The sequence below is a fragment of the Genypterus blacodes genome, unplaced genomic scaffold, assembly GCF_046128005.1.
Source record: "Genypterus blacodes isolate CSIRO-AG114 ecotype Tasmania unplaced genomic scaffold, CSIRO-AGI_Gbla_v1 ptg000048l_1, whole genome shotgun sequence".
NCBI classification, from domain to species: domain Eukaryota; kingdom Metazoa; phylum Chordata; class Actinopteri; order Ophidiiformes; family Ophidiidae; genus Genypterus; species Genypterus blacodes.
This window is the reverse complement of record NW_027466861.1, coordinates 2,717,346-2,732,500: the sequence shown is the minus strand read 5'-3', so window position 1 is coordinate 2,732,500 and position 15,155 is coordinate 2,717,346. Positions and strand designations below refer to the sequence as shown.

The 15,155-nt window shown below is 44.7% G+C and overlaps 1 protein-coding gene across 2 annotated transcripts in view; it reads left to right on the top strand.

Moving 5' to 3' along the window:
• Positions 1-14,709, top strand: part of ppp1r9a (protein phosphatase 1, regulatory subunit 9A) — a 40,479-nt gene extending 25,770 nt beyond the window's left edge. The window contains exons 8-22 of one of the 2 annotated variants that reach the window (XM_076149856.1): positions 1,803-1,955; positions 4,097-4,150; positions 4,949-5,178; positions 6,313-6,409; positions 6,750-6,885; positions 7,812-7,900; positions 8,062-8,203; positions 8,326-8,386; positions 8,478-8,537; positions 8,693-8,741; positions 8,954-8,998; positions 9,891-10,010; positions 10,160-10,183; positions 10,913-11,095; positions 11,228-14,709. In XM_076149856.1, the coding sequence (XP_076005971.1) occupies positions 1,803-1,955; positions 4,097-4,150; positions 4,949-5,178; positions 6,313-6,409; positions 6,750-6,885; positions 7,812-7,900; positions 8,062-8,203; positions 8,326-8,386; positions 8,478-8,537; positions 8,693-8,741; positions 8,954-8,998; positions 9,891-10,010; positions 10,160-10,183; positions 10,913-11,095; positions 11,228-11,401 (1,617 nt within the window). In that variant the 3' untranslated portion in view covers positions 11,402-14,709. The remainder of the gene's footprint in view (positions 1-1,802; positions 1,956-4,096; positions 4,151-4,948; positions 5,179-6,312; positions 6,410-6,749; positions 6,886-7,811; positions 7,901-8,061; positions 8,204-8,325; positions 8,387-8,477; positions 8,538-8,692; positions 8,742-8,953; positions 8,999-9,890; positions 10,011-10,159; positions 10,184-10,912; positions 11,096-11,227) is intronic. The other variant, XM_076149857.1, reaches the window with a different exon arrangement.
• Positions 14,710-15,155: the final 446 nt, after the last annotated feature.

Here is a 15,155-nt window from a genome sequence, read left to right as displayed (position 1 = left end):
CACCCACGCACACACACAGATCTCCTTGCCCTGTCCTCATCAGCATTGTTTGAGGTCCTCATTTCCTGCTGGATGCTGCATTCAAAGCCCCCATGCATGAGCGACTCGTCTCCAGGCCACAGAGGCCAAATCTGAACCGCTCCCGTAATCAGAGCCCCATACAAACACACATGTAACACTGTCATCTTTTATTAAAGATCCTTCAAAGGGCTGGAATTCTGCCACGAACAAAGCAAAGAACATGCAAGGAACCTCCCCTCTTTTCTTCTCTTCATCATTTCAGATTTCACCCAAACAACGCGGACAACTTGCGCTCGTTTACAGCATCAGATCTCACAGGAGCCACAGCAATGTTCTCACTGATCGTATTGAAATTATTAATCCATACACGGTATATAAACCGCTGTAAAAGCACACTTGAAATCTGCCACCGTTAGAGCACCGAGGCGTCTATAACTCCTTACATAACCGTCGATACGGTAAACAGTTAGACCCCCATTACGAAGATCTATGGGGCAATAAAATGAGCTCATCAATATTAATATCTCTATAAATATTAGAGGAAGTTCTCATCGGGGAGGTGGGTGAGGGTGGGCATTGCTTATTTCTCACCCTGAGTGCTGCCCGGCTCAGCGTGACGGACAGCTCTTTATATACGCTCGTCTGTAAGGTAAATGTAAAAAGCGATTCACCATCAAATATGTATACCTGCGACGAGTCCCATCAAAACGATTGAAAAGGGATCGCAAAGGGAAAGAGCCCAAAAGGTTAGGTGTGTGTGGTATCGTACGACGTAAGGTTATTCCAGATCCAGATATTGATCCCGATCAAGTGGGTACAAACATCTGCGGTGCATTTTTCGGCATTGATGGACAGCAAATTGAGAAGGAAGAAAAAAGATCGATAAAGTAAAAGGCAGAAAAGACAGAAAACTCTTCCATTATAGCACAAGATAATAATACACACATTTAATTTTCTCATCCCGCTGGCAGACGTCATCATAACCCACATGGAGACACTCCACACACACGGATATTTATTGTCATTCTGATTGGCTTATGTGTCTCAAATCAGTGGTCAAATTGCAGACCTCTCCTCTAGCAGTGATTGACGGTGATTATGCACAGCTTGTACTCGTGTTGGATATTCATAGTGCAGATCTTCACCCTGCTGAGAAGCCTTTAAACACCCACGGGAACATTTCTCTTCGCAATCCTTCTCTCCTCTCCCCGTCATGATGCATGTGAGAGCAGGTGCCAAGCATTTATCACATGCAAATTGGTGCGAGATCTGCCCTCCCATGTATGTACCGGTAACGGTTAAATCAACCTTCCGCAAATGGGATCCTAATGTAGGCTCTCGGTGGCCATGGCAACAGGCAAGCCTATTATGGAAATGGTGCGCTCTCCGTCAGCCACACGTGCAAACACATCAGGCCCCGGGTAGCGTTCTGAGGCCGGGAGATGGATGTGAGGGACGTGCTCGGAGGGAGATGAGGAGGAGGGAATATAGGACGAACTGACGAGAGAGGAGATGGGATTGTGTGTGAGTGTGTGTGAGTGTGTGAGAGAGGCAGGCAAGAGACAAGTAACTCCACATGGCTAAATTATAGATAGGCCGAGAAAGAGAGACAATATGGAGATGGTGGAAATTCATAAACAAATCATGAACTTATGTACTGTACATGAAAATTGAAAAGACAGAAAAATAAGAGTTACATTGGAGAGAAATAAAAATCTAGCGTTCTGTCCATCTCTCTGTGCCACACGAGGTCCTGACCCTTTGCGTTTTCCCTCTCGCAGCAGACGGGGGAGTACGCCACCGACGAGGAGGACGCAGGGACGACGGTGCCCGGCGGGGAGAAGAGCATCGAGGTTTTCGACCTGCCAGAGAATGAGGACATCTTGTCCCCCTCCGAGTTAGACGCCACCAAACTCTACCAGAAGTTCAGAGAGGTAACGGAGAAACATTTACATCCACAAACAGCATAAAAACCTAATTTTTATTCATCATGGTTATATGTTCTTATCTTTGGTGTCCCTTGAGTATCATTACCTTTGCAGAGAGAATTTACCCCTGGTTTACTTTGACTCTGTTGTCAAGGCATTAGCTCATTTGAAGACTCTTAATCCCTTATCTGGATAATTAGAGGGTTGAATACAAAACCCATGTTGAAACCTATGACGATTACACCCTCAATTACCCTCGTTTAGTTACCATCCAGGGGAGGAGAGAACTCACGCTGTATTTGGATCAGTCTCTTTCCTGGTCTCCCCAAGCCCCAAACATATACGTTACACCAAGGGAATCCACAATCCATAATTTCTCAGAGTTCTCCCCCTCTGAACAAAATCACTCATCGATTTCAGCGATGTCTGACTGATTAGATTTGGTTTCCATCTTCATAGTTCTTCTACGATTCGGCATTCGTCACACAATCCGACATCTTGTATTGTATCAACTGAACTAATGTACAGTCTGACACAGATGACGTGTTATAGTTCACAGTGTGACATGCAATGAACTTATGAGATGAGTTTTATTACAGAGTTTGCAGGAGGTGGTATGCAGCGGAGCAGCTGGTAATATTACTTTGAGCGCTCCCGTGCTGTTTTCTGGCACTGTAGCACTTCTGTCTTTCCCTGAACTGCCACAATAGCAGTTTGACACATTTAACAAATGACTTCAGCTTCGCTGCGGGGCACTGCTGGGGATATAGTGAAACAATAACCTAATCCCAGGTCTTGAGCTGTGTGCACTTCCTCGCACCCCCATCCATTTTCTGGTGCCTTCTCTTTCCGTCGTCTCCCTCTTACACTTTACACTCTTCCTCTCTTATTCTTTTCTATCACACACCACCAGAGGAGAAAATGAGTCGGGAAGATGAAGACTAATCCTCTAAAGAGTTTGTGTTTTCACCAGCAGAGGTCAAGTTGAGTTTAGTACACACAGCTCAGGTTTCAGTAAAATGTTCTTCATCACCTTAATGTCCTTCTTTTGCAGATGAGTTCTAACTGGCTTATGTGCGAGCTCCATTTACTCATCGATGGTGTTTTGAAGCATGGTGTTGAGCCTGTGCACCAATCATTAATGCATTAGTCAACACAGGCACAACATTGAATTTTGTTATTCACTCTGTCTGTCACACACACACACACACAGACACACACAGTCTCTACTCAATGTGTTTTTTTAGTGTACTCCATTTCATTTGGCGTAATTCAAGAAAACACAAGAACCCTTACTATTGCCCCCTCAGGGATAAATAAAGTTACATTGTATTGAATGGAATTGAATGATACACACGACCAGTATTTCTGTTTTGCCTGGAGGTTTTCTGACCAACTTTTTAACTTCCCTCCTTTTAAGCAGTGGATCATTTAATATGAGTTGATTATTGATCATTTATAACTTGTTTATGTTCCCACTAGACATGATCCAGTAGGAACATATACAGCAGCCACATTGGTCACACACTTCAGCTGCTTTTAGTTCAATATGACAAACGTGTTGTTTTGCCCGTTTCTCCATTTTCTCCCTCCCTTGCTGGAGCTCTGCGTTTTCCTTTTCTTCTTCCTTTTTCGCATCACTCGCTTCACTATCTACTTCACTGTCCACCTCCTCGTCTCCCTTTCACTTCTGCTCTCTCGTCTCTTTTCCCCCCTCGGCGTCTGTTTCTACGTGACTGTGACCGCCTCCCTCTTCATCCTTCACACCCCTGCCATTGCCCTCTTGAGTATATTCACCCTCCGTTTAGTCTTAAATGAAAGCTACTTCAGTTGCTCTTTCATGATGGCTGTGCATTCACTTATATCAGCCTCTCACTCTTTCCTTCTTTCTCTCCATCTCTATTTTCTGTTTATATAACTCTGTCTCTTGCCTTCTCCTGCCTCCCCTCTGAGTGTGAGTGTGTGTGTGTGTGTGTGTGTGTGTCAGCGTGTCTAGCCGGGATGCTGTGACAGGAGGACAGGCTCGGTTGCTTCTGCGCCTCACAGTATATTGACAGCAGAGAGCCTGCGCAGCCATGCATTTGATCATCTGATAGCCCTCCCTTTTCTCTCCCATCTACTCTTTTCTCCACCTCTGCACCCAACAGCTCCAGATCAAACACACAGTGACCGAGGCCGAGATCCAGAAGCTCAAAAACAAGGTAAGCCATCAAAAGTGTGAGGGTGTAGGGTTTGGGTTCATATGATGGAGGTTTATCAAACTGTGAATGGATGTGGGATTAGCAGAAAGGTTTTGGCTGCAGGTTATTGGGCTCAGCGGGTAAGTTTGAGGAATAAGTGATGTTGGTTAGATTGGGATGGCCAACAAGATTTAATGATGCTATTAAGTATTCAAGGAAGTGAGACCAGTGGGCAGGCAGCCAGATAGTCTCTGTTTATCTCTCTTTCTGCAGTCTGAAAGCCTTTGTGTGTGTGTGTGTGTGTGCGCGCCTCCATACACATATACTGTAGCCTGTAGAGTGTATAATTTATATTCTTAGTGAAGTTTTAATGGCCTAATTTGATGAATTCCTAAATTAATGTGTTTGGGAAAATTCATTTGAGAATTTCTGCCTAAAAGCTTTTGAGTGAAGGATAAAGCTGCAAAGTGATGCAGTGTGTACTCTGCATGCAGACCGAAGGGAATCAACACACACTAAATGAAGCAGATGAGTGGATGGAAACCTTATTTTGGTCCCAAAATTTCGAATGTCATGTAATTTCAGATAACAAAAATGTCACCACTCATCCTTTGATGTGAAGGATGTCTTTTCTGGTAGAATATCATCATCTTTATTTGCAGATAAATAGATAATAAGTTGTAAAGTAGGGGTCTTAAATTGGGCCTAATGGCACCCCACAACTTATCTGACAGCTTTTTGTCTTATTGGTCCCACTCAGTATGTCATTTTAAGTAAGCTTGTTAGATAGAATAATACAATTGTGCATCATTTCCCCAGCTTGCATCAGTGGAGAAGGAGAAGCAGCGCTGGGAGAAGGAGAAGAGCCAGCTGAAGGCCAGCATCGAGGAGAACAAGGAGAGGATGCTGAAACTAGAGAGCTACTGGATCGAAGCCCAGACCCTCTGCCACACGGTCAACGAACACCTGAAGGAGGCCCAGGCCCAGTACCAGACTCTGGAGAAGAAGTACAACAAAGCCAAGAAACTCATCAAAGATTTCCAGCAGAAGTGAGTAACCGATGGGGATATTCTAAATTACTCCGTCACACATTAGGCCAATTTAATCATTTTTTTTGCCGTAAGACCCACATGTTGGTGCAGTCTTGCTACTATATCATCAAAATGTTTGATGAAGTGCATGTGAGAGTAGAACCAAACATTATTATAACCGTCAGGCTCAAATTTGGGTACTTAACAGTATGAAGAAATGAAACCATTCCTCTCTAAATTGGAACTAGAAGCGCTTAAGATCCTCAGAGCTACAAGACGCTTGTGTAAGAGAAATGATTCATGCCACTGTGCTGGCATTTAACAGCCTGAAATGGAATAGAATTTACTATTAGAGCTTCCACTGTTAAATGAGGTCATTGCCTCAATCCATGCATTAAAAGTGTGTTTTATAAAAAACTTTTGAGTTTACACAATATTCCCTCACTTGCCTCAATACCCAGAGCAAAGAATGAGTGTGTCTGCTGCACCACATATCCATCAGTCAGAGCAGCTCTGTCATACCCTAAATCCTTTCCTGTTTAGCAGTAAGGGCAAAGTTTCCATTCTCACTAAGCGTACCGCTCCTGCTCTCCAACACATCGATCCCTTTGGTCGGCCCCTTCCTCCCTCCTGCTCCGCTCCAGTCCGACAGCCTCTAATTGGCTCCGGGCCTGCAGGCCAGCGTGGGGTAACTCATGAAACAAACTCTGTGCTGATCTGTAGCAGGGGACAGAAGCACGCGCACACACACACACACACACACACACAAGCACACACTACAGAGGAGACACAGCCAGCTTCAAAACCAAGGGCAAAGCAAACGCAAGGAAGTGGCTTGTGTAGTATTCTAGGTGTATATGTGTGTGATTCTTTGTAGTTTATACTGTGTGTTGGTGTGTGTGTGTGTGTGTGTGCGTGCACGCACTATGAACAGCAGGGTCAAAGTGAAGTGAGTCACAGTGACATCCTAAAAACAGCTCTGGCTCCCTTAACACGACAGCTAAGAGAAGAGGGGCAGTCGTCCACACACACACAGGAACACATACACACACACACAAACACACGCGCGTATCGCTCCCTTTGTTTTTCTGTGTTAACACCCTCCTACTCAGCACATTACACTCTCCCCTCCCCTCCATCTTGTCCCTTCAGAGAGGTGGAGTTTATCCAGAAGGAGGATGCGGAGAGGAGGAGGCTGGAGGAGGCTGAGAAAGCTCACCTGGCTGAGATCCAGAGCCTGCAAGTCAGGGTAAACTAGCTCACCCATGCTCTCATTCTGTCCATCCGTCTGTCTCTACAAGCTCACTTCACCAATAGAATTCCTTTAAGTCTAATTGAACTGCACATGTCCTTAAAATTCTTCTTTTGAATTGCTGAATGCTGCAACATGCAATCAAACATCAGTCAGTTTCAGAATGACCCACAAGATTCCATATGTTCACACTGATATGTAGTTTCATTCATATCATTGTCTCTCTGCATACTCATGTCATTTCCCCGCTGCGTTTTATTGCGTCCTCCTCTTCATTTCCTCTTCACACAGGTAAGAACCTGCTGCATATTAACGTCCCCCCCCCCCTCTTCTCCAGATCGCAGCGTTGGAGTCGGAGCTAATGCAGCTGATGAAGCAGAACGGCATCCAGGTCAACAACAACAACAGCAACAGCACGGAGAGGCTCAGCGCTCAGCAGCACAGTCCGGCCAGGGCCGCGCCGCAAACCAGAGGTGTGTGTGTGTGTGTGTGTGTGTGTGTGTGTGTGTGTGTGTGTGTGTGTGTGTGTGTGTGCCAATGCAGATGTTTCAGACAAATAACATGTTCAGATGCCTCCAGGATGTCTGAAGTCTCTGTAGTAAGGTTGATTATAGTTTACAGTCAGTACAGATATATGCTTCTCTTTCAAATTTCCCATGATGCACTTCTCACCAATAGTGACATAAGCTTCTTCAGCACTTTATGTCATTTATCGCCCTGTGTGTGCCATTACATAGGACCCGGTACATTCACATGGGATGAGGACAAAATGTTTTCAGCAGAATCACAAATCTCCTTCACACACACACACACACATACACACACACACTCGTTTACCTCTGACCCTGGTTTCACTTTGGAGCACAGTAAACAAACGCATAATCCGTTTTGAACCCATCTGTCAAGCTTTCTTTTCACTCTCTCTCTTTGATTCTTTAAGCTTGGCCGGCTTTATTTAAGTGTGTGACTCTGTGTGTGTGTGTGTGTGTGTGTGTGTGTGTGTGTGTGTGTGTGTGTGTGTGAATGCAGTCTGTGGCCGCCCAGTGCAGACGCGGCAGCAGTGATTCCTTCTGATCCAAATGACACAGCCCATTATGTAATATTACAAAATGGGTAGACGGTGACAGCTGGAACAGGATATAAAGCAGAGAGTGTGAGAGAAAGAGGGGATGAGAGGAGGAAGAGGTGGAGAGAGAGAAATCTGCTGAAATGATGTCAAGTATCAATGAGTCACTCTGTCTAAGAATAATAATGAGCGAGCAGGTGGCTAATAAGTACTATTAGTTTAATTCTAACAGCCAGTTAATCTGTATTTTTTACCCCTCCACGCTTAATCAGGATTGTTTTTTCTTTGTGTGTGTGTGTGTGTGTGCATGCGTGTGTCTGTGTGTGACTTTAGACCTGAGGGAGGGGTCTCTGCACTCACCCAGCAAAAAGAAGAGCTACAGAGGAATAGCCCGAGACAGCACTAGCTCCACAGAGGGAGAGGTCGGTGTCCACACACACACACACACACACTCACACATATTCATTTTAAATATTTGGAGTAGTAGCCTTCTTTATTTATCAACATTTGACGAAACCAGATGATGATGATGATGATGATGACTGTGACGATGATCCCTCTCCACCTTCCTTCATGTCTTCAGGTCTCAGAGGGTCTGGGCAGTCCCGCTCATAGCCGCAGTGGTTCTGTGCGCAGTGTGACCTCCTGTGACGGTGCTGTGATGGTGCTCAGAGGCCCGAGCAGTGCAGAGAGCTCGCCCAGACGAGCGCTGCACCCACCAGACGGTCAGCACAACCAAACTCGTAAAACATTACGGAAATACTGTGTCATATCAGTAAAATCTGATTTGTTATGTGCTAAAGGACATTACCTGTTGTCTCTGTTTTATGGATTGTGGTGATCACAGGTTCTCAGTCTCCTGCGGTGTGTGTCAGTCTGGACGAGAGCAGAGCAGCTCTAGACCCTGGGTAAGACCACAAAGTTCTGAGTTGTATCATATCTATCATCCCAAAACGCTTTGTTGCTTTCTGTCTCTTACTGTGCCTTTGCTCCTGCCAGGTCCTCCCTCAGGAAAAGCAAAGTCAAGGACAAAGACCCCAGAGCCTCACCTGGGAACAGGTAAACACTGCATCAGCTCTCTCTCTCTCTGTTAGTTTGGCTCCAGCTGATGGATTCTTCCTTTATGGAGCAGTAGCTGTAATTTCCATTTTAATCACAGTCATTTAATCAGTCATTTTAAGCCCTCTCTCCTTCTCTCTCTCCCCTTCTCTCAGTTCTACAGAGCCATCAGTAGAGGACAGCCCAGAGAAGCTCAAGGTCAAGGTAACGATATGACAAACTAACTCTGGACTTTAAAGGACACTTTGCTCCGTCCTCGGTAATTGAATTATAGGTACAGTCAGCTCAGGGGTCATGCCAGAGCTACTGACTTCATCATTATCAGCGCTTTGCCTCATAATCCCCGGCTTCTGTTCATATTTACCACAGCGTTGTGTTTTGCTTTATTGTGCTGTTGTGTTGTTTGTGTTGAACAGAACTCCCTCACATGGCCCCACTTCTTCTCCTATTCATATTACTTGGTATTGTATTCTTTTCTGTTTTGTCCAATTAAACCCCATGACCCATGTTGGAATGAGATGGTAAGAGGTGAACGGGGTTTAGCAGCAATTTCAGAAACGCAATCACGGCAAATGCATAATTGCATTATTAATTGCAGAGATATAATGAGTAGACTGACACATGCTACATGTCTTTAATCCTTCTCTGTGCCTCTCCAGTGATGTAATTACTGTGTGTGTGCAGTCAGATGTCGTATTGACACCGGTGAAATAATGAGATCTCTTTTTAAATTTGATTTCAGCACAATCAGATTTGTTAACATAGAGATTTGTTGATGTGCGCACACTTTCCTGGCCGACACCTCCACGTCTGAGATAACAGACGAGGTTACCGCAGGATTAAAAAGCAGATTTATCGTCTGATCCTCAACCGATCCAGCTCACTCGCCCTGTGTGAGGACACGGCTGGAGATGAGGGAACATCAAACGCTACATCAATGCAGAAATGATGAGCATCAATCGGGATGTGGAGCTTTGATTTGTCTGGGTTTGACCTCAGACTGCGGCGGGGCTCACAGAATTGGATATGAGACACACACTTAACAAACTCTGGTATTAAAACCAACATGACTGTGACACCGCTGACACTATGTATCTGTTAGTCAGCGTCTCCTTTTCATTAATCTGTCAGAGGACTAATGTGAATATCCTCACCTCACCATCAGGCCTTCTGGTGATTCATTGCCGGGGAAAGAAAAACACTTAACTGCTCCGTGATTACATTCAAAACATCAACCCTCCTAATCCAGAATCGATAACGCCGCACGGAAAACATCAATCAGACCGAAGCCCCTCCCGCCTGACTAATCAGCCTCCGTCAATCAGCACAAGCTTCTTTCTCTCCACGTCTCAGGGTCCCACGGTGAGCGACGACCTGAGCGCCAGCAGCAGCAGCTCGGTGGAGATCAGCGGCCTGCTGTCCGAGGCCAAGGTGTCCGGACGCTCACCCGCACTGATGCTCTCCTCAGACGAGGTACGCTCATGATGACACAACACCAGATGTCTCACCATGAAGTTCACTGTTCTGGTGGTTTAATGGAGTAATTAAAGACAATACTTCAGCTGATCTGCTTTACTAACAACCCAATCATGTTCTGTTGTCCTCCATGCTGTCACACTCAGAGTCTGGATATGATAGATGACGAGGTGAGATTGAGGACATGTCTGTCTGTCTGTCTATCTGTCTGTCTCTGTGTGTCTGTGCGCATGACTCTGCATGTCCCACACATTGATTTGCTGCAGTAGAGAGCACAGGCAGTCGTCACTCTAGTCTAGAAGCTTCCAACAGATCTCAACCCCATTGGGATCCACTGCTGCTGCATGCTCACATACAGGAAGGTTATGGGTCGTAGTCTCTCCCTCTCTCTCTCTCTCTCTCTCTCTCTCACACCCACGCTTTCTTGTCCTTGTGTCTCTGTCGCCCTCGCTCTTGAAAATTTGCTGTCTTTTCTCCTTTTCTCTCATGCTCACTTGTCTTTCCATCTGTCTCTCACTCTTGCTCTTGCTCTCTCTCCCTCTCTCTCTCCCTCCTTCTCCTTCTGTTTCTCTCTCTCTCACACCACACACACACAACTTTCTTTTATTTATCTCTCTCACAAACACACAAACACTCTCATTCTTTTCTTTATCGGTCTCCCTCTCTCATGAATGACCCTGCTCTTTTGTTCTCTTTCTGTCTCCCTCTGACACACTTTCTTTTCATCTCTCCCTCTTCCTCCATTTGTCCTTCTCACACACACACACACTTTCTTTCTTTCACACTCCCTCTTTGTCTCCATTTCTCCCTCTCAAATATCGCTGTTCCCTTTTCTTTCTTTCTGTTGGCTTTCTCACACACACTCTCTCTCTCTCTCTCTCTCTCTCTCACCTGAGCAGATCCTGGACGAGGGACAGTTCCTGAAGCAGCACCAGTGTCAGAGCCGCAGCGTGACTGAGTGGACCTCACAGCAGGTGGCCCGCTGGCTCACTGGCCTCAACTTGGACCATCACATCCCAGAATTCACTGCCAAAAATGTGGATGGAGAGCAGTTGCTCCAGCTGGACAGCACCGAGCTCAAGGTACACACAACTTTACATTGACTATGATATGAGCTCATTCAAGCCCTTTTATGTCTATTTTGGATTTTTTTGAGGATTAACAAGCTCCCATCTGGACTATGAAGACTTATTACATGTGTGCCTTTGTTTCAGGCCCTTGGTGTCACTTCCTCCCAGGAACGGGCCCTGATCAAGAAGAAGATCAAAGACCTTAAAGTTCTGATGGAGAAGGCCAAGAGGAACCGTGAGAAAATGGAGAAGCAGCGCGAGAGGCTACGGAAGCGAGAGTCGGAGCAGAGGCAGAGCAGCAAAGACAACTCGGAGTGAAGCAGACGTTTGGCCAGAACTGTCTTCACTGTAGCACCTCAACCACACCAAGTAGCATCTGGAGGAGCCGAACATTAGCAGGGTGCCCACAGTAGAACCTTGAGGGACGCCTCTGTGACAGTTCACTAGTTCTCAGTGCTGGAAGCTCCACGCCCAACTGCTGCGGATTGTCCAGTGACTTTTTGTCACCGAGCAAATGAAACCAAAATGAGCAGTTGGATAAACGGACGCTGCCCCTTCATTTGCCTCAGTTTACACCCATACTGTGTTTTAACCACTTAAAGATTAAGTCCGTTATATTTATTTTGCTGTGTAAATTGGGTTTATTTATTCATATCCAGATTAAGCCTGTGAAGAGTTCACCTCATCCTCATTCCATCTTCAGAGCACTCCCATCTTTATAGGTGTGTGTCACCGCATCTAGAGACATAATAACCATGAACATAAACAGTGATCAATACAGAGACAGATATGTCTAATGTGCCATTTTGACAGACTTGTGTATGTCCTGCGTGGACATACAGGTCAGTGGAATCTCTGTATAGCTTTGAGGCACATACAGCCAAGTCCTGTATGGTTGAATATATGAGGCAACACTCGTGTCTCACCACAAGGTGTCCCCATGCTGCTGAGTTTTCCTGCTGAAGAAGGCGACACTGGAACTTTCCGATAGGAATTCAAACAGGAAAGAAGAAGAATAGAAGATTTTATGGGTTAGAACAAAACCCTCAAGCACTCATCCAAGAACACTGGAAGTCCAAACACTGTAAATGTCAAACCTCCAGTGCTCCTCACCGTGTAGATGTACCATACTAAAGCAATTCACAGAGTACGAGTTAGAACATTGGACTGATGGGTTCTAATGACGACTTCAGGTACAATGTATTCATGATGACTTTGTAATATACCAAACTACCAGAAAACACACACACACACACAAAAAAAAGTTTAACTAACACCTCCTGCTTATATATGCATACTGCTGCTTTGACTCCGCTTGTAACCTGCTTTTGACCTCTTTTTATATCCTCTCAATAACAAAGTAATACCCAGCTGCTGCCTTTAGAAATTCTAGAGAAGTAGAATTTTTTCCAGACTCCACCCCGCTTTTCGATGTGCACTCTTGACTAATCTGACTCGTCTGTTTTTGGCTTTTGTTTTTATCTTCTGCCAGAAGAATCGCCGCTCGGTGCTCACCAGTACTCACTTTGGATGGGATTTAGCACTGAATATTTCCCGGGATATTCTGGTGGATGTTTAGCAAAAACTCGTGTTTTTGTCGTGACAAATCACGACAAAAACAAACACAAGCACCCGGTAGTTTTAGTCGTTGTTCTGCAAGGCTCAGAACATTTATTTTTTTGATTCACTTGATAGATAATACGCGCTCATTTGAAATCATTTTTGACGTTTATGTACTTTATGCAAGAATTATGAAGCATTTCCTTTATGACTTTTCTAACTCTGAGAATCATTCCATAGGTTTAACCATAGAAACAGCAGATTCACCCTGATGGACACCCCGGCAGCTTTTTTTTGTGGTGAGGTCACTGCCTGGTGTTCTTCTTCAAGGGTCAAGAACAAGAATAGTTGGTTACAAATGTGTTCCGTCTGACTGGATACCTCCATGCTATGCCACAACAGTACAGGTATCACTGATCCCTTAATGTTATTATTTATATATTTCTGTATTTAATGAAGCAACTGATTATTATTTATGATAATATACAAATGCGAGTATTATTAACATCAACTATTGATTTATCCAGAATTGTATGATTACTTCCTTTTGCCAAAAAGTAATTTAAAGTGTTGATTAAAGGTGATTTAGATTAAAATGGCTGTTATGAAATGAAGTGATTATCGGTTTGAAAATGGGGGCGTCCATGTACCGCCTCACCAGTACAGAGAAACCTTATGTGTGTGCGTGTGTGTAACTGAACTGAACCTGAGGGAGAAAAGTTAAGACAAAAATCTATTTCTTAATTAAGAAGAGAATAACAATAAACCTAAAAATAATTTCTTAACCCCATGATAATATAACTTCCATATGTTTTTTTATGCTCTACAGCCTTTCAAGTACCACCTGTAGTACACATCCCACAGTTTAGGAACCCCAGGTTTGACAGATAAACGGAAATGAAGATGTCGTGTGCAGAGCGAGGATAAGATACCATAACACACCATCCTATTGTGCTCATGGGTTTCGCCTTCATCTAATACGCCTGCTACTCCAGTAACGTAAACTGATCCTCATGTACGCTTAGGAAGCATTTTGTAAGAGTTTTTGTGAATACCACCCCTCTCCCCCCTCCCACGAGGCTATGAGGTCAGCTGACAGACGACGCTCTTGACTTTTGTATGCATACAGAACACGCAGAGCTATATGCTGTGTGAATCCTAATGAAGCCTTGTTTTCTATCTTGGCAGCGTTGTTGCACAGTTTGTTGGAGAGCAGGGGAGGTCAAAGGTCAGATGTGGCCCACCAATCGTGATTTGCGATCTTCTCTCTGCGTTTGATTGAGCTTGTCTGGCAGAAAGAGGCCAGGCTTTTTGGATGAGACCCTGGTGCTCCTGTGTGACTCTTGTCCAGGAGGGTTTATCGGATGTTTGTCAGTCTTGTGCATGGGGCGCGAAAGATAATCACCCCAAGTTGTTAGCCATGCTTTCACTCTTTGAAAGGCTCCTCCTCCTTCTCTTCCTCCCTTTTTTGCTCTCCTTTTCACATTCTGAAAAGTTTGAAAGGGCGGCTATCTGTCACACTGAATAAACTGTGCAGTCACTGTCCTGAGTTTCCTTTCATGTCTTGTTTGAGTTCTGTATGATTGTATCTGCTCCCTCCTCCTCCTCCTCCTCCTCCTCCTCCTTCCTGCCTTCCCCACCTCAGTCCCGCCTCCACAACCCCACCTAACCCTGCCACCATGAGACATGATTGAGTTGTATTGATTGGTTGATTTCCCTTGTGGTGGTATTTTTTTCTCACATATATCACACAAATCAGATTTAATCAGTAGGAGGAGACTCGAAAAACAATTAATGGATTTGTGTGGGGGTGTAATGAGGAGCATTCAGGAGGAGCATACATTCACACTCAATAAAGTCACCTCAAATTTGTCACAACAGAAAGTTTCCTTGAGGTGTTTTTGTGCTTTCATGTCAAATTCTGTGCTAATCTAACTTTGTAGCCGTTTTAACAGCCTGTTCCAGATTAGAACAGACCTCCAGCTCTATCTTCTGCTCTGTTCATGCGGCTCTGAAGCTCTATTTCTGGTTATGGGGCCTTTGCAACTCCTTTCAAGGCTTTACAGAGCTATTTCCACTAAGGGGGGGACTTGAGTGCTTTCATGGCTCCCCTTCCATTCGCCCAGTGACACAGTGCCTCTCAGTCCACAGTCTTGGTTATGGTCTTCATTTCAGCGAACCTGGAAGTCCCATTTATCACCCTGTTTTTGTTTTCTTCTGTTCAAAGTGATCTTTTATATTTTATAATCATCAAAAGATTCGCCAAAGTGGTTAAAATGTTGCACACTGCAGCTCTAACTAAGGTATGGAGTTGTTTATGTTGCATGATTTAAAAGTAAAGGTCACTTCCTCTTTGATACAACTCCTGTGTCACATGGTCATGTGTTTGAGGCTTTGGTATCTCTGCATGAGGCCTCTGTCACCACCCACCTCTGCTCTCTGCTCCCTCTTTCTCTCTATTCTATTTATATCCAGCCTAATTTCACTCCAGGACTCCAGGATTCTATTTCCC